The 23047-nt window shown below is 33.6% G+C and overlaps 4 protein-coding genes across 4 annotated transcripts; 2 read left to right on the top strand and 2 right to left on the bottom strand.

Annotated features, from left to right (window-relative positions):
- Positions 1 to 6486: 6486 nt before the first annotated feature.
- On the top strand, positions 6487 to 10048 carry TRIADDRAFT_33020 (uncharacterized protein; the record flags this gene model as incomplete). Its single annotated transcript, XM_002117742.1, has 13 exons — positions 6487 to 6569; positions 7538 to 7654; positions 7768 to 7966; positions 8341 to 8479; positions 8568 to 8680; positions 8749 to 8826; positions 8929 to 8994; positions 9105 to 9168; positions 9276 to 9343; positions 9435 to 9522; positions 9607 to 9671; positions 9741 to 9813; positions 9894 to 10048. The coding sequence occupies 13 exons, from the start codon at positions 6487 to 6489 to the stop codon at positions 10046 to 10048; spliced, it is 1308 nt and encodes a 435-aa protein (XP_002117778.1).
- An 857-nt stretch (positions 10049 to 10905) lies between these two features.
- TRIADDRAFT_33061 (uncharacterized protein) lies at positions 10906 to 15080 on the bottom strand (the record flags this gene model as incomplete). The annotated part of the gene is made up of 12 exons (XM_002117698.1): positions 10906 to 11008; positions 11097 to 11253; positions 11653 to 11863; positions 11962 to 12103; positions 12168 to 12264; positions 12355 to 12412; positions 12507 to 12637; positions 12707 to 12896; positions 13036 to 13109; positions 13577 to 13670; positions 14307 to 14326; positions 14939 to 15080. 12 exons carry the CDS (start codon positions 15078 to 15080, stop codon positions 10906 to 10908), a joined length of 1419 nt encoding a protein of 472 aa, XP_002117734.1.
- Positions 15081 to 15577: 497 nt separating this feature from the next.
- On the top strand, positions 15578 to 19705 carry TRIADDRAFT_61775 (uncharacterized protein; the record flags this gene model as incomplete). Its single annotated transcript, XM_002117741.1, has 6 exons — positions 15578 to 15616; positions 16501 to 16758; positions 17684 to 17860; positions 18207 to 18353; positions 18479 to 18587; positions 19656 to 19705. 6 exons carry the CDS (start codon positions 15578 to 15580, stop codon positions 19703 to 19705), a joined length of 780 nt encoding a protein of 259 aa, XP_002117777.1.
- Positions 19706 to 20488: 783 nt separating this feature from the next.
- Positions 20489 to 22958, bottom strand: TRIADDRAFT_32965 (uncharacterized protein; the record flags this gene model as incomplete). Its single annotated transcript, XM_002117697.1, has 6 exons — positions 20489 to 20580; positions 20688 to 20902; positions 21043 to 21105; positions 21221 to 21610; positions 22004 to 22118; positions 22814 to 22958. 6 exons carry the CDS (start codon positions 22956 to 22958, stop codon positions 20489 to 20491), a joined length of 1020 nt encoding a protein of 339 aa, XP_002117733.1.
- Between the last annotated feature and the right edge of the window lie 89 nt (positions 22959 to 23047).

Here is a 23047-nt window from a genome sequence, read left to right as displayed (position 1 = left end):
GCTTTGAAAGAGAAAAGCACAAGCTTTGTTAATAAGAAAACTTCAACATGGACTACAGACTCGAAGAAAAGTACACTGTTTCTGATATTACTAACTTCAAAACGTATCTGCGTTCCCTTTCAGCTGTGTGAACAACGCACCAACCAAGAAGCTGGAATGGTTATTAGCAAAGGCAAAAGACACAGTCTGTTCAAAGTTGGGAAATTCCAGCTAGCGACCGTACGCACATGCATACTGTACTGTAGTACCAGTATGAAATCTATCAGTTAGTATAGTACAGTACAGCACAGTACTGTACATTACCGTACATTAATGCTGAGACTGATACTGGTACTAGTGCTACAGTGTCATAGCTGCGCATTGATTAAAATTTTTGACTTTTAATTTCTAACTGTTTTTAAAAGTTGGCACGTGCTGATGATACTCAAGTTAACTGTCAGTTACTTTACCTACAGTACTGTAAGTTACCGTTACCATGTACTGTACAGTGTACAGTACTGTAGACCAAAACATCGCTCTGTACAGTACAGTACTATTTCTTAGCTCATTTTCATTTACAGTACTGTACAGTGTACAGTACTGTACTTCGGACTCTCTGTTAGGCTGGGCAATATTGCATCATTTAATAGCAGATACTGTAACAAGATCACCTTATACTGTACAGTACAGTACAGTACAGTACTGTACTGAGAAGCTGTAATTTAAAGTTGGCATACAGTACGTACAGTATTCAAAGTTTTACACACGATTGTCTCGTGTGTAAAAACTTGGACAATGCCAACTATAAATTACAGTAGTCAGTTTGTTTTCACATGATAATTCTGATGAAAAGCTAGGAAAACTCGGAAATACCGAATTTTTTGCGAGTTTTATTCAATAAGATGGATTTAACGTTATTACTTTATAAGCGTTTTTCTGAAGAAGGCCGTGTGATTTTAAAGCGCCAAGAAGCTTATCCATGATTTGTTCTCATTTGCATTGCATTACTGCATTTAAATACAATTTCTGTGCGGAAGCATGCGTATTGTACAATTTAGAGACCCTGGTAGTTAATTTGACTGATACGTATTAAGGTTAAGAATCTATTTAATTGTAATTGTGTTTAACCATTAACGGTGTTTTTACTGTAACCCCCCCCCCCCCATTTAATTAAGAGGAGCAAAAGCTAATACTGTATAGGAAAAGCTTTAAAGTTCAGCTGGCGTGTCGTGTAGCTAACTATACTGTATGTACACTTGTATACTTGTGTTACTGTACTGTATATCATTACAGATTACATTTATTTAATTAATTAATAAATAATTATATAAAATTTAAAATATGGCAAGTGGATATCCGGTAAAAATTCAGATGGAATGATTCAACACCATTTACTTAAAATACCAACAAGAGGAATAGAATATCGGTACCATTAAAACTTTTGGATCAACATGTTGATCCAAACTTTCAATAGAATTATTGTGTTAGCAATGGCGATTAAATGAATGAGTCACGTGCGTTGTCTAACTGGATAAGCTTGCATGATGAATGCATTGGACTGGAAGTTTTTTTTATAACAATATTTGATAATTATTACACGTGACACTTGATTACCCTCGAGTGTCTACTACTGACTACTAGTAAGAGTAACATCAATAATGTGATGATTTATTGCTAAGATTATGTATTTGCATTAAAATCACCTGTTAAAAACATTTATTGTACTTTACAGTTCCTTTGGGATACATCGTGTTATGTTCTCGGGCGACACTAGATCAATCACGCTATAGTACGGTAGCCTAAGTACAGAATAAGACTGTTAAATAGTATTGCTTCTGATATAATACATGCAGATGTTGCATGGCTATCTCGGTATATCGATCTCGATCCTGTAGAGTGTCCTTGCAATAAACCTAAACCTTATTCTGAATCATCTGCATATCGCGTATGATCGTTATCCTACATAGTCTTGGATCTAATGTATGACTTCGCACATTACAAACATGAGCATTATCTCCTGCGTATTTATAAAGTAGCATAATAATTAGTTAAAAAATGTACGATCGTGGGTTGTAACATGGATCTGCCAAATTCTTATGCTAGTCTAAATTAAGTAGCCGTAAAAATTGCGGAAAAATTACAAGTCTGATCGCTGAACCTTTTCATATACTGTACGTCAATATTAATTATTATTATCACCGCTTTCAAAGCAAAAATTTTCCTCTAAATTATTATCGGATAGTGAATTACGGATCACTTACTGTTGTCGCTGAAGGTTCTGATACTGTAATTTAACGGAGAGCAATATTTCAATTTCTCAAATGCGCGGTCAATACTTTAAGGCTATGTATTTTAAAAATACATACTGTAAGCCTACAGTACATAAACTACGTTATTGTTGTCAAATATCTTACCCGTAAGTTAGTAATATTAGATAAAAATAGATATTATCAAGTACAGTATGGTTACGATGCCATATATCTGCACCTCATCGCCCGATTTTATTAAATCTGCAAAATTATCAAAATCGAATTACTAAGGTCATAATAGTGGACTATCCGGAGATAGACTCAAAAAATGCTTTTAATTACTGTGACTAATCTTAATGTCTTGCTATTACGTGTATACGTATGTCGCGGTAAGAATCGATATTGTCTAATCAAAACAATATATGAGATAAACTTCTCATCGCTCTGACAAATTCTATACATAGGATTTAATAAGGATTCAAAGATTAAATTTTTTTTAATTTACATAACACGAATAAGTAAATATTTATTTCTAATCAAAGTGAATTTAAAAAAGTAATTACGAGAAAGAATCCATAACAATGATGTCAAATATTTTCTACTCATTATAACTTCATGGATGACATAAACACGAATCAACATTCTCCTTATGCTGCTAAAATTAGTATATAATCTATTAGCTGCAAATAACTGAGAATACTTATGAATGTTACGTAATATCTTCTGATAATAGCTCTTCTAATATAAATAAGTGGATAGATAGCTGTTATTCATATGCTTCTATACTATTATACAATAAATTACCGATACTGTGCTATTCGTGAACATGGTTAGTCAAATAATTACTTGTGGGTCGTGTTTAAGATAGTAAGCTCTACTCACTTTAGCTGTATTGAAGCCTATCTAGCATATGTCGGGCGTTAAAAAATTGTTTACTTTATCACCAAAATTTGTTTAACGAAAACATGAAAATACTAATATATTTATTAGTAACAATCTCAATATGACCCATGCAAGGTTTTAGACCTATCAAAATTCCCGTATGAAGTATGCTAGTGGTAATGAGGATTTTCAACCAAACCTATCGAATTTTTTACTCATTAATTATTGTAAGTGTTAACAAATCCTTTCAGCTATATTTTAGATTGTCAGTTATTATTTTACTGCAATTTCTAAATGAGTACAGTACTTGAAGAACAGTATCTCAGATATTGCTGGATACTAAATCGTTTAGTGCACTAATATATTTTGTTTATAAAATCAGATTCATTGGTGGTGCGTTGCTCACTATAAACATGTCTTACAGATAAAACTATAAAAGCGACCGCAGTAAGCTTAAGGGTAAGTAAATCACCAATCATACGAAGCATTCACTATATTAAACTCAGCTATTACTTAATACCTCTGTGGCTAATGGCTATTACCTTAAAAAACTTTGAATCATTATTTCAATATAAAATCGATCTTGTTGGCGACCGGGCATATATCGTTATTGTATAAAATATATAATAGATTTTACATGTATTACAACAATTTTTTTATTTTTTCTTCTTCCATTTAAATTATTTCTCGCGTGCGCCAAGGTCTCTTCTATTTTGATTTTGTTTTCACCTGTGTTCATAATTAGGTACGACTTTTGACATATTAACATAATTCGTGAAAGTGGCATCATTTGACATCACTTTACGATAGAAGAAGGAGCTATAATCACTTTTAACTTATCACGTAAAGTCCTATTCACTACTGTTATTGATTGATTTCTAGGTAGTAATATACTGTAGAATATTAATTGCTTTATCCGAGTTTCGCGAGTACAGATTGTGTTGCTTACATTCTCTACCTTCGTATAAATGATACAGTACGTCGTATACAGTACTACAAAGTGATCTTTATGTCATAACATCGCCCGTCCTGTAAACTACTGCTTGTTACCTTGTACTGTACAGTAGTGTACGCGCCATAGAACGTGGGGAATCCTAGATATCGTACAGTACAATACTATTTACTATTTACGGCTTATCTACATCTTATCTACTGTACTGTACTAGATTAAGATCACATGCTACAAATGTTCACGTGCGTTAGGATATGGTATTAAAGTTATGTTCGTACTAGAGCTGATTATTGCCACAGTTCTTACGTCTCGTTAACGTGTGTAGGATATCGCGCTTGGCATGTACTTCCAATGAGTAGGCTAAAGGAAAGCTCAAAGTCTCAGATTCTTGATCTCGGTTACACTTTATAAAAGGTTATACAGTACTTCGTATACGTGCAGTTCTTTTTTGGTACTTATTTCGCATAGTAATAGCAGTTTAAAATAAGTGATTAAAATTGCGGGTGTTTATGATGTACTAGCAAATAGTTGAGAACAAGTGCACTATCGATAATATGATTTTATCAGTGGCTTGGAGTGATTCTCAGTTAGATTGCTATGATGTTAGCGGCAGAGGAATTAAGAATATAATTTTCATAGGAGTAAATAAGAAACGACTACAGAAATAGCAAAATATTACGATAAATCGTAAGTATTGTTACTATTATTCTGCTCTATATGCACAAATTTAGGCCACAATTCATTAGCGTACTTTCGATTGTGCAGCATCTCATGTTACTGTTAATTTATTATAAGATTAATATAATTATTTGCGACAGGAGTATGGTAATTGCTATACCATATATGAGTTTCTGCAGTTGTTAAGCTAGTGTACGCATCTAGATTATCCGCAGGATTACAAATTTTGATTGTCGAATTTGTGATGGTCAGTGCTCCATACAATCCCATTGTTTATTGGATGTATACGTGATATAGTATCTACTAATCACATACTAAAATTCCGTATAATATATTAAATTTTAAATTTTATTAATTTCTGAATGCTCTTAGCAAATAAATGTAGATATTATTAACGTCGTTACACTGGATTCTTGGTAATACAACAGCATGTACTGTACAGTGATGCGTATAACATGCATCATTAAGTGCAGAGTATCCTATTTCTTGCTCATAATGTGGTATACTTTATAGCTCGTTGGATTTACCTAGGAGATACGTATTGCGCCGTGTCTCTACATAAAATTATTTAGATGTTAATAATTCTTTTTATCTGTGTGCAATGCACAATGCACATTGTGTATCCTCTTAACAAGCTAAATAAAAACTCATTTTGACGGCGTACTGTATCCCTAGTTTATACCGTAATATTGACAGTAGGTAAGTAGGTACAGTACTGTATACTGTACTGTAGACCGGTATTACAACGTGACTTGTAAAATGGTTGGAGTGACCGTGCATGTAACAGCGACTGATCGTTTGCATTAGAAACTTTAAAGAAATATAATTATTCAATACTGCGGTAAAAAGTAATAAAATATATCAAGAGCTAATTGCTCAAGGTTGCACAGATCTGTCTGCATGGAATTTGAGCCAAATTTAAAGTACTGTACTGTACAGTACATTTCTTCAAACATTTTAGAGGGCTCGCCACGCCCCTTCAATAGTGGTCTTTGTTGTAGAGTACTGTACTGTAGTACAGTACAGTACAGTACTTGGATTGTGAAGTTACTTCCATTAATAGGTTTGCTATAATTTCAGTGTGTATTCTATTCTATTAAATATAGATATTGCTACTTAAACGTGTTAAAACACACATTAATTGTACCATATATAAAGTAATTTCGGAAATGTATAAATGCACGATTCTGATTGATTAATAAACGATTCTCAATTAAACCTACTGTACAGTACTACCGATTACCACGAACATAACAGTCTTATAGTATATACTGTACAGTACGCTATCCTTCGTCAAAAATTTACGAATACTGTACAAATTAGAACAAATCTATAGAAATAAAAGCCAGGTTTACATCCCTGAGTTATTGGGCTACGTCTACTGTACATCGAAGCTTTTATCTACTTTGGTCTTTGGGCTTAATGTAGCCTACAGTACAGTACATGGTTTATTTTCCTTAGTGCCACCGAAGTTAATCCCGCTGTACTGTACAGTACAGTGTACTGTATGCGCTTTTACTAAGCACTGTACAGTACAGTAAGTAGTGAATTGCATCGAGATACAGTACTGTATAACTTTGTACTATGAGTGGATTGTCAGTACGAGCAGTAGCTGCTGTGCAGGAGTACAGAAGCTACTGTATACTGCAGACAAGAGTTTACAGTGGGAAGATATTCGTAACAATAATTTTAATTCTTGGTTTACACGAGATCATTCGCCCTTAATTTTCGTAAATGGCGTCGCAAATGGATACAGACTCATCCGCGGATCGCAATGTAGAAATCTGGAAGATAAAAAAGTTAATCAAAAGCTTGGAGTTAGCTCGAGGGTAATCGTATGAAATCGGAATGCTGTACACTGTACAGTGTACATGTACCATACATTTTCCGTTACCTTCTTATCTTATTAAAAATAGTAAAGTGCTGAACTTCATATAACGAAAAGCTGACAATTCTATTTCATCTGTATTGCGCTTAATAGCTATATCGGGATAATAATTAGTTGGAAAACTTTGACAATATGACTTTTACGGATCAGAGGTCCATTTTTACAATCCTCGCATTATTCGCGCTATGGTGACGCTACCAATTTATAGCTTAAAATTTCAAATTTTATTCGTGGAGGTTAACACGTTATCGCATGCTTGCTTTCACTGTACTGCGCACCGTTCGCTCTATTTCCTTATAGTACTACTACTGTATTGCCTTAACGGCATTATTAAATTAACTGTAAATATTTTTTACACGACTGTGAATGTATTCTACTTGTACATTCGATCGTTCCTAGTTCGTACCAGCTATGCTACGTGATGTAAAATACGTAGATTTCAAGTTTTCAACTAATAGTGAGTAAAAATTAGATCAGTTGAACAATTTCACCTATCGAAGAATTGTAGATTGATAGCCTACTGTTTCGTAGGTGAAGTGAGGAGTAGACTGACATTTAGACAATCAGTTATCAGTATGCAGTAACATGTTAATCGGACAACATCAGTGAACGCTTTTAAGCTCACATGGCACAGCCACTCGCATCGTACATTTTAGTACTGTAGTCCTTGACTCCTTGTTGTACTTTATACTATAGTACAGTATAGTGACTGTATTATGCAAACGCTAATATATTACACCTATCCGTCAAATTTATTGTACGATCTACTGCTCTATGGATTGCAATACTAAATTATTAATTACTACTGTATGTTTGCCATAAACGATTATAATCTTAATATATATCATACGCATATATAAATCCTTTTGATATATGCTATTAATCAGACAATTTTAATTCATTCCTTAGTAACGGTACCAGCATGATTTCTCTAATAATTCCTCCTAAAGACCAAATATCGCGAATTGCGAAGATGTTGGCTGACGAATACGGCACCGCTTCAAATATTAAAAGCCGGGTTAACAGGTAAGATTATCGGAAGATTTGCGATACTTTTTGGAGTAAATCTAGAGCTATATAGGTTCTTTACAAAACAGATTAACATTAGCCTTTCCTTAAATGCTTCGTTTCTTGCTAAGGCTATCAGTTTTAGGGGCTATTACGTCAGTTCAACAGCGCCTGAAACTTTATAGTAAGGTTCCTACGAATGGCTTAGTAGTCTATTGCGGAACCATTATTACTGAGGAGGGTAAAGAAAAGAAGGTTAACATCGATTTTGAGCCGTTCAAGCCCATTAATACTTCGTTATATTTGTGTGATAACAAGTTTCATACGGAGGTATTTAAGACGATTAAACACCTTTTAATGTAATATACGAGTATGTAAGCAGTCTGTTTTGTTTCAATGTTTATAATGATATGTAGGTATTTGTACTGCTACTTATACTGATAAGCATATAAGAAGTACTGCCTAAATAACTGTGTTGTGCTGCACGCTTTCTTTCTTAGAAGTATAGTAATTCTCTTGCTACGGCAATTACTGTTATGATTATGATAAAAATTGAAAAGTCTTTTATAGTCAAGGGGCTGGACTGGTAGTGTTTAGTGACTTTAACAAGAACTTAATTACGAGATTTATTTTTTTGATAGATAAAAAAACTGTACTTATCTTATTCATCAAAGTATATCATAATTATGTCTTTATTATTGTAGGCGTTAAGCGCCCTTTTAGCTGATGATAATAAGTTTGGGTTCATTGTTATGGACGGTAATGGTGCTTTGTTCGGAAATCTCTCTGGTAACACTCGTGAAGTGCTTCATAAATTTACGGTCGACCTACCCAAAAAGCATGGTAAAGCTAATTTTCTTGTACATGAAGACTAATTATGGAGTTATGACGTATTGGTTGTACTTTTAATACTTTCATTTTACGTAAATAGGCCGCGGAGGGCAATCTGCTCTTCGTTTTGCGCGCTTGCGATTAGAAAAGCGGCACAACTATGTTCGTAAAGTAGCGGAAACAGCAACCCAGCTATTTCTTACTAACGATAAGGTTGCAACTTTTTAGACTATAAGGAATTTAAATGATGCCGAATATTTGATGAAAGATTCTTTTATTAGCCAAACATTACAGGACTAATCCTGGCAGGCTCAGCTGATTTTAAGACCGAATTAAGTCAGTCGGACATGTTTGACCAGGTTTGCACTATAGCTGTAATTGGATTTGGAGGTTTACTACTTGTAATGACTTTAAATGCCATTCTGTTAATTTCGAAATTTATACTGCTTGGGATTTTAAAGAGGTTACAAATGAAAGTGTTAAAGTTGGTTGACGTCTCATATGGCGGTGAAAATGGTTTTAACCAGGTAAATGTTAGATGTTAGATTAAGTGAGAGTGATCGAAATTAAGGATAATACGGTAATTTGTAAAAAGTAGTCCATTTTGTAATACCGTTTCATACTATTTGAATATTAGGCTATTGAATTATCTGCGGAAGTGTTATCAAATGTCAAATTCATTCAAGAAAAGAAATTAATCAGTTAGTATGCTTCTATAATTACAATATACAATATAATAGTTGATCGCATGGATCTGTGACTTCTCAAAGTGCTTAACTTTAGTTTTCTACTGTTACTATACTGTCAGGTCGTTACTTTGATGAAATTTCACAGGATACGGGAAAATACTGCTTTGGCGTTCAGGAAACACTAAAGGTGAGAAACAGCATCGAATTTACGAAAAATTGTTAACAGACAGCTGCAGTGCTGACACATTGATTTGTACTACTGTAATAATTTTTCTTAGGCCCTTGAGATGGGTTCCGTACATGTACTGATTGTATGGGAGAATCTAGAAATTTATCGCTATGTACTGAAGGATCACAGCAATGACGGTAAAGTATAGAAATGTGCGATATTATTCTAAAAAATGTTAGTAGTCAATTATGAGGCTTATTGATGGCAAATAATTTTTAAAGAGGAGAAAGTTCTTAATTTAACTACGGAACAAGAAAGAAATATGACATTTTTTGTAAATAAAGACGTAAGTAGAGCTTCGCACGTCTTCATTACCCATAGATAACGTAATCTAAATTGGATTATCGCTGCTTAGACTGGAGTTGAGATGGAAGTTGTAGAAAGAATAAGTCTTTTGGATTGGCTGGCCAACAAGTATAAATCTTTTGGTAAATGATTTCAAATGTGAACTTGTAATTTTTTATGGATCTGTTAGCGCTCTAACTTTGATTTATGATGAATCTTTCAGGTACAACCCTAGAGATAGTTTCTAATCGATCTCAAGAGGGTTCACAATTTTGCCGCGGATTTGGTGGAATTGGAGGAATTTTGCGTTATAAAGTCGATTTTCAAAACCTCGAATACGATTCAGACAATGTTGATGACGATGACGATGACTTCTGACCCTGTTAACTATACTATTAACCTGGTCATATTTCGCTTGTAGCAAACTTTGCGATTTAGTGTCTACGTTGATTTCGACAAACGACGAACTTATTCGTAGACAAGGTTTAAACTTCTTTAGATAACTACAGGCTATATTGATTAATGTCTTGTTTATTATCTTAATGAAGGCATTACAAACAGGTGCAGTTTGTGGCTATCAGTACCATTCTTGACAGATAGTTTTAATATTAAAGAACTATATATAACACCGTCAATACTTTATTGATTGCGTTTGTATTTCGAAAATAAATTCTTCCATATGGAAGTTTATCAGCTTATTTCCATGCAAAAATCAATAAAGAGTATGCGATACGTTAAGCTGATTGATGCTATTGCAAGTAGGATAAAGCATTTAGCGCTGCCAAACGACCGGGGGCCCCCGATACTCCTCCTCCTGTAAGGGAAACAATTTGGAATACTATTAAAAACGCTATGCTACTAAAAATATCAATTAACAGATGGGGCAGTATTTTTAGCAATAGACAGTAGTAGATGTACAGTACAACAAAGTGGAATCATTATCAAAATATTATTATACGATATAACATCAGAATAAATACATATACTTTTATACAGACCTGGGTGAGAGCCAGAGCCGCATATAAATACTCCTTTGATGGACTTATTTGGACAAGTAGGTGACCGATTAAAGTACAGTTGGTCAGGTGAAAGTGCACCATGAAAGATATTCTGAAGGTAAAGGAAAGATGGGTAATTCAGATTATTTCTAAACGTTTGCATGATATTGCAACAGATCTAATGAATAAAATAACTGGTGCTGTAACTTGAATGCCAATGCACAGTAATCATAACAATTAAATAGACATACGCCGCTGGTTAGGCCGAAGATTTTTTGTAAGTCTGGCGGTGCTAATAGTTGGATCGATAGCGGAAGGTATGCACATTTCTATAACAGGTCTTTAAAGCAAGCGTAAATTGGAAAAATCATCGAATTACTGTATCATAAAGGATTCATTTGTTACAATTTGTCAATGACTGCATTTACCTCTTTGATATTTCTCCTTTCATTAGGTCTTCATAAGCATCGTGGATAAGTTTAGGATGCTCACAATTTAAGTGAATTGTTCCTCGATGTTGAGGACCAGGTAGCTTATTAGTAGTATTCGGTGTAGCGGTAAAATTCGGTAGCTGATTAATCGCCACTAATGACAGGAATCGTTACGGTATATTACAAGAATGTAAATATTACAGCAATATACACAAATTCTATAAACGCAATTAGTATCTGCTAGATCAGCTGAATACAGGCTCTGAAAGTTCTTACTGAGCAAATCCAACAGGTTACTCGCATATAGTAATACAGTAAATAGATATCTAAGGTTACTGACAAGACATTAAATACTGAATAACGAAGTACCATATATGCTAAACTTGGTCATTGTTTTATAAACTTGCTATATTCAGTTAAGAAATATTCATGCTGCAACCAATATTGGTAGTTTAGTGATTATCATACAATTTTAAGTGGTCTTCGCTGGATGAAATACATGGTAAAAAGTTTATGCTCTAAGGATTGTAATTTAATCTATAATAATAATTACCGTTAATTTTTGCTACAGGAGATGAGTAATCAAAGTTTCTTATGCTCCTAACGTGTTCCTCCTGCAAAGCCTCATTCGGAAGCAGTTGGGTGTAAGTTATATACGGTGTTGCATTAGATAAGACAACTCTTGCAGAAATCTCTTCCCCACTCTTCAATACTATTCCAACTGCTTTTTTCGATTTTGAATCCAAAGTGATTGCTTTTACACTCTATTAGCAGATTATTAAAGTTGTGTCTTTTAGTAACTCAATTTCAATGGTGTCTTTTTGTCTAGTTAAATGCCTTAATTTATAATGATATATCTTACAGAATTAGTAAAAATAGAGGCGCCGTGAGATTCGGCACATCTAGCAATTGCTGAGGAAACAGCACCCATACCACCTTCAGCATAGCCCCAAGCACCCTTTATGCCGTCAACCTCTCCCATAACATGGTGGAGTAATACGTATCTGCAACAAGAAAAATTACTTACGAGTAGCCCAGAAAGCGAATAAAAATCACAATATTATCAACCCATTGCCCGGAAGATATGGGCTAGTTGTAGTTCCAATTACTGCATCAGTAGCCAATGTGGCTTTCAAAACGTCAGATTTAAACCAGGTATCTAAAACTTAAAGTAACGAATGATATCAGATAAAAATACAGGTATGATCATAATTAATTATAACTGTTTTGAAGGTGCTTAATCACATCATAGAACTTATCTTAATGGCAGGGGCAGACATTAATTTAATAAAATCAGGGATATTTTTCCCTAGCTTTATTCCTACAATTAGCCAAGATAATTAACCGACATTAGTAGTTGTAGAGTACAGGAAGCGATAAATAATACCTAAGCAGACCTAAAAAAACGATCAACAAAACACCTGTTTGAAGGAGGGCGTACAGCGATGGCAAATTTTTCCATTTAGCCTTTATATTACCGTTCATTATGGCATCAATATCAAGTGCTTGATGGTCGTATAACGGATCAATAGCTGAAACTAAATATCGAAATGTCCTATAACCATTTACAGTATTAGACTGTTAGCGATATTAATTTATGCTATTACCTATTTCTGCTAAGAATGCCTCGTATTTATCAAAAATTTCTGCATCATGACGTGAAAATTGAGCAATTTGGCGCCTATTTTCGTCACCATCCCGGCCAAGCATCAATGCCTTAGGAACACCGTTGGAATACTCTTTCAAAACTGGCGTATAAGAGCTTGGGTCACGGATATAAACTTTCAACCCGAATTTCTACGACGAAATATGGATACGTTAAAACTTAGTCGTTAATTTTATATTTTCATATTTTTGTTTGAATAAATGCTCTGAGTATCGCTGCGATTATTATATTACATAATGGTGTATTCAATGCTTTCTTAATCTTAACTACCTTGAGTTCGAGGTCCTTAATAATTTGTGGTCTTAGTAAGCTTAGTACATACGAGCATCGAGAAAATTTAAATCCTAAAATTTAGATTCGATTCTTTAATTATAGAAATCTGCTACTGTTTTATAAACATAACACAGTAGTGCTGGTCGTTGATGTTACCTAAATACAGTAATTAAATATAATAATTAAATCATGGGTAATGTGACTTTTCATCTCAGTTTAATATTTTTAATTACTGTACAGTGTACAATCAATTTCGATAGATTATGGACGTATAATAATAATCCAAAATTGATATCGTTGATATTAGAAACTGTAAGGAAATTTGTTCAAGGGAGTAACTGATCGTAGACGTTTATGACGATTGTTAAGTAATTTGTTATACCATTTCAATACTCTAGCTGTCAAGCATATCTATCCTATTTTCATGTTTATCATCGAAATCTTAACAATTGTTGACAAAACTATTGCAGCACCGCTGCATTAGACAAACAAACAATATTACGATGCAGTCATTATTTCAATAGCCAATATGAAGGACCTGGAAAAATTTCCTCTGTAACAGCAGCTCCGCCGATAATTTCTCTATTTTCGAATACGCCAACGTTCAATCCAGCCTTTTGCAAGTAAGCAGCCTATGAGATGTATGAGTAATTGAGTAAGTAAACTCGTATAATGAAACTAACTGTAAGTTACGTTATGTAGTGTAAGTATGAGCTGAAGTTACAGAACTGGAATTAAAACTATTGTTTTGGTATTCATGAGCAGTATCCTATATGGGAAATGTATTTATTTATCATCGAATACGCTTATGATCAACGAAACCAGTGAACCCAAACCCATACATCATTCTTCTGCGTAAAGGTAAAAATTAAGATGAACGTAATGTACTGTTTATCATCGAATACGCTTATGATCAACGAAACCAGTGAACCCAAACCCATACATCATTCTTCTGCGTAAAGGTAAAAATTAAGATGAGCGTAATGTACTGTAATTCTTCAGACCTGTGACAAATAATGATACAAAATTATACAGTATATTCACTAACAATTGTCCTGTTTATCCACGCTTATTAATTATGAAATTTACCTACCCTTCAAGCTTGTAACAAAATAAATAAATAAATTAATTAATAAAAATTTTGTCAGATCTCTATACATCAGGTACCTTCAGAATCGCAACTCACACAGTATCCGATTTGTTTGTCATTATATGCTGTATTATTTTACGTAAATGTTAACAAAGACTGTAAATACCCGCTCACTCACCGCAACTAAGCCATTATGCCCTAGAAAATGAGGGACATTAATAACAAGTATAAGAATAAGTTCAGAAAGACCAAGAGATAAAATAATTTCAACCTTGTATCGGTCCATTTTAATAATTTAGACCAGTCTTTTGATTACGGAGTAAGTAAACTAAAGCATGGACTACTAGATACCTGGTCCACAGTACAGTAGTATCTAGTAGTCTATGACTAGACTAAACCAACTCGGATTATAAAATTTGCATATCATTATTACGGTATAATGAGTAGGTTCTGAATGATTACAAGCATCGACCAAACTGCCAACGAAAGTGGCCAGCAATCAGCAGTACTGCAGTCCCTTCCGTTAGCCTTGCACTGTACTGTATTACTTAATAGAACGACTTTAAAGTAAGGAAAAAATTAACAGAATGAATATAACTAATCTAGTTGTGCGTAGCATACAAGTAAATGTATGCTCAATATTTGATACAAGATAATTAAGCGAGAATCTTTATTTTATCGCTAGCAATTTACTATACTGAACAAATTGTCTGAATTGTACTGTATTTGGGAAGCTGTGAGCTGGTCTGAAATGCAAATGCATGCAAAGTGCCATGATTAAAATCACGATGAATTTATTATTAACAGCACCTGCTCCGATTATGGCAGCATCATAATGGACCTTTAAATCTTTTCGATTGGATATGCAACGGATCACACATTTCGACAAATCATTCGATATCTTTATTGATCTCTTATTGATATTCGATGTTCCAGATATTAATTTATACATTTTACTACAAGATCAGCTTAACCTCTTACAGCAAACCGATTTAACAGTAAAGAATTTAAAGAAATCGCTTAATTAATAAACACTTCAAAACGAACTCGCTGGATAGACTTCGATAAACCCGTTTTTGACACTAATGTTGTACTGTACAATTCTAATTAGTATGGTTTAGACTTACTGTACTGTACAGTACAGTATGCCAGTTATTTTACAGTGCTTACTGTACTTACTGTACTGTACTGTACACTGAACAGAACCTTTCTCACATCTAATTCTGATATCTGAGGCAAAGAGCACAATACACAGTACTCAGGACTGTACTGTACAGTACCCAGCAATGCCTATGTAATTTATATACTGTACTGTACAGTACAGTGTACAGTGGTACAATACTGTACAGTACTGTACGTACAGACGTGAGTGGAGTTAACTAGTACAGTACTGTACTGTACTAGACTGTACGTACTTTATACAGTACTGTATTTCTTGGAAATGTCGCTATGGCGGAAAATCATGATTTACGAAATTATACCTGCGAAGTAAGGGTAGATTTATTCTTAAGTAAAAGATCATATCAAACTAGAATAACTGTAGTTTATCCTTTGCATTTTATGCCCTGGAGGTCGTACATTTTCAAGTAATAAACATTATTATCTACGCACGCGTATGCGATGAAACTAAATTTCGTTAGCTTCTTTCCAGTTGCAAAAGCAGTAGGCGCTTGCGATCATGTGTAAATTTTTCCTGCCAAATTTATAAATGTAAAATTATTACATTTTTACGAGTAGACTGGTAGAAAAAACTATTACTGTAGAGTTAAAAAATTGAATACAATTTTCTCTAATTTTTTTAATGCAATAATGCTTGTCTATTAAGTAATTATCCGTATTGATCAAGATAACAACAAAGATATTTTATGTAGCGAATTTGTTGATTTACTCGTGTATAGTATATTTTATTTAATACGTATGCAAGAGAATCGTATGTAATATTTGGCTAATACTGTATGCAATAGTAGTTCTTATAAATTCGATATTTAGGTATCGAATTAGAGCAGTACAGTAATGATCTTCCTATATACTGTAAGCTGGATCAAGTCACAGCTCAATTTGATAAAGTACGGTGTCTGTTTACGGTAAATAGCTGAATGTATGTGACTAACTCGCTGGTAGGGCTGTAGCATCTTCTTACGTAGCCATGGAAAGCGATAATTTTACAGTATCAATTGCAACTCCTTCAGTATCGCTTTCAGATAGATAAACAATGGAAATGATCTTTGAACAAACTAAGGAAATAATGCATGACAGACGCTAATAACATCATTACAGTATCTATGCGTTGATAAATTATATATAATAATTATAATATAATACGTATATTTACCTAGCATTAAATCCGTTTATACGATACGCATCTCTTTCAGTGGATAGGAGAACGATGTGGTTGGCATGGAGTTTATTCATTTTATCGATCGTTACGAACAGCAAGTTCTGGTATCAGCTCCGTATATCGTTTAGGAGAATTTTTCGTTCTTCAATTCTCTGACTTACCAATTTGCATAGCTGAAATACAATTGGCATGGGAAGATACGGTAAAACATGATAAATTACTCAGTCTGCGCCTCTATTTTCGACCGGAAGACACACCGGATGGTAATCGTCCACTTTATCAGTATGGAGAGGTATTTATCCGTGTACTCGTAGATTAATGAATTGTAAAACACATGTACTATATCGTAGCCTTAATATCCAATGAAGCTAAATGCGCTAACTACATGAAATAGTAATCATGAATTAATCTTTCTCGTAATTCGAATTCCTATTCCAAAACTTTGCCACATTGTAGAATGCACTGTAATTGCTAAATGATATCCTCAGATTGTAGATTAATCACGATGAATGCTCATCTTAAACTATTTATATAGTGCGTACAAAATGTTAGAGAATAATATTTTACGTTGCATTTACGCGTATTACACGAATTTATTCAGAAAATACAAATTTTATAGTGTTTTATTTACTGTATATATACGTATATATTAATATACATCTCAGGTTAAATTTTTCACAATTCTGTAATTCGTATTTTGGAATCTTTCGTTTATTTGCACTACTCCAACTTGGCGGATAGCTAATGAACATTAACTGAGTACTATTTTGTATATGCGTATCATTTAATATAGAATACCTAAGTATTTACAACAGTCGCATGAGTTAGATTAATTTAGAAGATTATTTATTGTATGCATAGCCACTTACTACTAGATTTAACGATATTATGAGATCAAATTATTAGTTACATAGAGTGTACACATTATAGCAATTCACATAAAATGTGTAATGTATAAAGATGCAAAGATTAGTTTAACTCTTAGATCGCTTGCTTACTCGTTTAGTTAAGATCGTACTGGCAAATTATTAATAGTAGTGAAACGAATGAACACGTGTAAGCTTAGCTGAATCGAAGTAGCTATTATATTAGTGCAACTGTACAACAGTGGAGTAGTAAAGTGAACATAGATGTTGCAATTTTAAATTTCTTTAGTATGATGTAGTTGTATGATAGCGAATTTGCGAGATTATTGATAAGATTTTTGTCTATTGTAGGATGAATTACTAGCTTCTGATGAAAACATTATTATTAGATGTCATGAGCTCATATCAGCTGAACGAAATATCTACGATTGGCCTTCCAATCGAAGTTACCAAATGCACAATGGACCGAACATTGTGAATGACTATGATAAGAATTTAGTTTGTATAAATCCATCTGCCCTTCAGACTGTTAGTACGATAAATAGCGGCGACAGTATGACTGCTAGCCATCATGTCTGTAAAAGGCAAGTTTCTGTTTTGAGCTATGCTCATTACTGTCGTTATCGAGCGACGCGGAGTAGGCTGTGCGAGTCATATCACAAATGGAAACATAAAGACTTGACATGTGCTATAGGAGACGTTTCGCACGATTTTCAACGTATCTTCTTCTGTCGAAGTAAATTTTCATCTCCGGAAGTTCAACTAATGAAGCAAAATCGTCAATCATTAGGTGTAACTATAATTACATAGTCAATCAGAACTTTGTCAATATAATATCGCCAGTCCTATTGTTGTTGACTGTCTACTGAAACAGTTAATTAATTACGACTTGGGATCTATAGTACCTGTCTTAAAAGGACGCCCTAGGAAAAAGAAAAGATCAGATAACAGTTCCTTTACCGATACTGTCTCGTTTAGAGAAACTAGGCAAATGGTTGCAAAAAGACATAGTGACCGCAAGGTTCGTCATTTGACGTTAAATTAATGTAGTAGTCGACAGTTTATTGAACATATTTATATTCGCACTAATTTTAATAATTCTACGTAGCATTTAACAAAATTAATACGTGCTTACACCACGATTAGAGTTTAAAGCCTTTAAATGAAGAAACAGCTTTCATCACCAGCCTATTCAAATTTATGAGAGACAGAAATACACCAATCAAACACATTCCAGCTCTAGGATTCAAAAAAAGTAAGGTCTATATAATCATTTATGGGAACAATGTATATATACAAATTGTGATATTAAATTTCGTGTCTATTATTTCTATTCTTGGACATTAAAGTAAGTATGAGTATATTATTACCAGATCAGCATATCTAAATGTTTAATGCTGATCATATTATGTAACTTCTAATACATAACAATGCTTCTTAGTTAATCTATGGTCCCTTTATCGGCTAACTGAAAGATTAGGAGGATACGAAAAGGTCACTATTACCTATTAGTATATTATTTTAAATACTGAGTAGACTATTCATTTACCTAATTATCTGCCCAGGTTACTGCCAAGCGATATTGGCGTAAAGTATACGATGGACTCGGAGGCAGTAGTGGCATCACGAGTGCAGCGACGTGCACAAGAAAACATTATGAAAGGCGAGTTATGGCATTTTTATTTATGCATAAAATTGATTGATTGACTGAATAGTTTTTGTCCTCTCCGAATTACCCTACAGACTCATTTTGCCATATTTAGAATCTATGAAAAGGCACAATAATTCTTCTGACTCCGAATCAATAGAGCTGTAATACAGATATTTCGGTATTTATGTTACATGACAGCGATGAACTGTACGAAATTGGCACCTCTTGACAAAGTTCTTCCCTCGTTTTCTTAAGAAATATCGATTTGTTGAGAAATCATTGAATTTATTTTATCTTATTCAATTGAGTTTATTTATTCACTATGAGTATTTATTAGCGAAGTACCTTTGAAAATTAGGTAACAAATTTATTTCATAAATTACGGTTATAGTATGGTATATTTGTAAGGGTGATCATGAATCTATGGTATTTTCTACGTTTAAATGAAATGAACTATCCATACTAATGGCTTAAACGCGTTATTGTGAGTTCCATAATGGATGGCTTACTACTACATACTATACTTGGTAATTATCGTGCGCTTAAATGACTACATAATGTCAGCAGGGTTATGCTAATAAGAAGCTGTAGGTAAACTGTAAATCAATAAAGCCAATATTTACACAATTACTAGACCTGCTATTTTTGACAGCGTGTCTTTTTAATGGGTAGGTGATGGGGATAAGAGATTCAATTATCAGATGCTGCGAAGTAGTTTTTAGCCATTAGCCTACCCATAATCATGCAAATTACAATATCATTTAGTTATAGCCGTACAGGATATGCTATAAATTTTCCGATTAATTAAACAAGTACAATTACGATCACAAAGACAAAGCCCTATGATCAATTTGTTCTAAAATACGAAGATCTTTTATCAAATACGTTTGTTAGTGAAATAATGTATCTTTCTGCTAATACTGATAAGTAAAAGATAAATTATGTAAACTTGACCAAGTATGCATACTTGTCTTAATCTCTCATTACTTCTGAGTACGGTATGTTATTACACAATTACGTAACTGAGCATTTTAAAATTTAAAATTTTAATGTAACAATTATACACAAAATTTACTTATTTCATTATGAAAAATCATCTAAAAAATTTGTTACTCATAGGACCGAAACTTTAATAGCTCTACCGATTATATTATTTATTATTTTATTAAATTTTTTACTAACTATTATTACTGAAACTGTCATAGAAAAAGCAAGTTTAGTTAAGATAATAATATATATAGTTACACAGTTCTGAACACATTGCAGGAAACCCAGATTTAATATATTATAATATGCACCCACCGACTACTAAGGTATGAATAATCAGAAAGGTATTAAAAGTTTTGAGAAATTAAGTTTGATTTTCTTGTACTGTACAACAATAGAATCAACACCATTATGTATTTTCATGAGATCTAATAGCTTAAGGGAATGATAAAAAATATCTACTTTAGCTCCTGTTAGATAGATCTATGCAACAATAAAATCTTAAAGAGGAATTCTTGTTACTTTAAAGAGTCGCTTTGATCAAATTTGTTGATCAATCGTCGCTTCATATACTTCCAGTATTTCTTTCTAATAGGATCAATCTCATCAGCTAAACGATCACATATCTAAAAGATTATAGTAGACACTTTTATTCGCAATCTTTACGTTTAAATTTATCGAAGATTGCAACTATGACAATTCAAAATTTGATCAAACTCGGATAGAGAAATTCACATGCCTCATTTGATTTAGCAAGCAACTTCATCTTGTAATTGTTTTCGGTACTGCCATGTACATCGTCTAATTCTTCTTCGTATAAATCAAATAAGAATGCTAATAAATGAGATGATTCTAAACCTTGAGACAGTAAATAAGTACAACCAGATTTCAGATCAGGATGGAGGTAGGCCTTCATGCGTCCATTAAGGACTCTATTGAGAAAGATAACATTTTTGAAGTCTCTTAAATATAATCTTATAAAAATGATGCAATTAGATTATAACATAGAAATTTCATGGGAGGCTATGACGAATAACAAGATCATATTATACTTCAATAAAAAAGCATGCACCCTCTCAAATAATTCCAGGAACTTTCATTGTTAGGCGCTTTCGATATCCAATGCCAAGTAAAACTAAAATCAGTAAGAAATAAGATTATTTTAGCTTCTGTCTGCAATTTTATTGCAACGTAATCCTTTATTAGTTTTGATATGTTTAATACTGTTTGTTGACCTATGGTAATATAACCTTATTTCGTTATTGAGAACATCATCATTGAAACCAATTGTGTTATTAATAACATAGTAGCGCTGATTCCAAGCAGAGTTGTTTCTAACATCTTCTTTAATTCGATCAGAAGTATAAGCTAATTCATTATGGCCATTATCATTCCACAAATTAAAAGTGTTTAAACACCATTGACGATGCTGCCAAGCATGAAAATTTTTTGGATCATCTTGTAAGACTTCTGTGGTAAAACTTAGCTCCTGAGTTGCATCATGTAACCACTCCACTAGTACTCGACGGTGGTACCACACCTGATAATTTTTAGGTTCTTCGATAATGAAATTTCCAATCATTTCCAATTCATCCCATAGATTCTTCTTCAGTTCTTTTAATAACCTTCGACGATATTGCCTAACAAAATCCCCAAAAATGAATATGTTATAATTGTAGGAAAGATACCTAAAAGTGAAAAATTTTGAGTTTGAAAATTGAAATTTATACTATGATTTGGTCAAGCAACAAGCGCACAAAATGAAAGAGTCAAGCTAGTGGCAGTTAGCCAAAATATCTCAGATAAGGTAGCCCTGAAACGATACATAGTATACAGTACAGCTGTATGCACTGTAATGTGCACACACGTAAAATCTATTTACAGTATGTAATATACAGTAGATATGGATAGATAGATACACTTTAAACACTGCAGATCCTCGCAGTTATGCGCTAGAACTACAGTACAATGCTTAATTAAGGTTAAGCAGATATGACACTACAGATTATGAACGACTAAGAATTGAATCTTACCATACTGTGTAGTTTGCCGGACATATTGCAATTGCATCGGATGTTAGTTTAAAGGCGCGTTCACTGACTTCTTGACTCTTCATAACAGCGCGGAAGTAATCAAAAACGTCTTTAACTGATGTTCATTTCATAATCAAGTTATCAAGAAAAACGAAAGGCAATTGGCAACTCATAACTATGACCAGAATATTATATTATTATTTTTAATTCCGGACAAAAAGGGAAGAGTAAAACAACGAACAAATCATGCATGTTGCAATAAAAGTTTATTGCTCTGATGTAGAAGCTTCTTTGTCTAACACTTGCGTAACTAGCTATTCTTCATGCTCTGTGTCCAGCAAGTAATGCCTGCACAGCTGTAGTGAGTGCGAACTTTCGAAAAATTTTGCATTAAGGAATCCGGATCATTCAAATCCATAAAGTTCGACACCGCAATCAGCAGATACAGTTCCACGATCTCCGCATGTGTCCTTTATAAGCTTTTATTTTATTAAATTAACAGTTTTTAACTTTAATCCTACGACAATTTGAGTCAGGTTCAAATTTGTGTTAGATTTGTATAGTATTCGTAGCTACTTGCATCTCTTGTGTGCTTAAAATCTCAAGAAACTGGGTCGTAATATCATAAAATTGAAATTGAAGTAAAGTACCATTCTATAACACTTTTCTTTTCTTACTTCGTGGAGCGTTGCAAGTACTGTACTGTGCAGTAATAATCTCCGAACAGCGCACTTTCGCTGAACACAGTACAGTACTGGAAAGTTTAGCGTTTGAGAACCGCGTTGAGAACTAAGTGCAGTACTTACTTACACTGCTCTGAGTATGCGATGGTCACAACGGACACAGAGCCGTCATTTTGTTCGATAGGAGTGACATCTGCCCATTCGGGATTATATCGACATAAAGTGCTCTCTTTCACATTTTCTGATGATGAGGAATCGCCGAAGGACGCCATTACAATTTTCGTACTGACTACAACACAACTAGTAAACGAAAGTGGCATGAACAGTACTAGTACTGTACTGTATAGTACATGTACAGTAG

The sequence above is a fragment of the Trichoplax adhaerens genome, genomic scaffold, assembly GCF_000150275.1.
Source record: "Trichoplax adhaerens TRIADscaffold_28 genomic scaffold, whole genome shotgun sequence".
Classification (NCBI taxonomy): Eukaryota; Metazoa; Placozoa; class Uniplacotomia; order Trichoplacea; family Trichoplacidae; genus Trichoplax; species Trichoplax adhaerens.
Note: the sequence above shows the minus strand (reverse complement) of the source record. Positions and strands in the feature narration are given on the sequence as shown.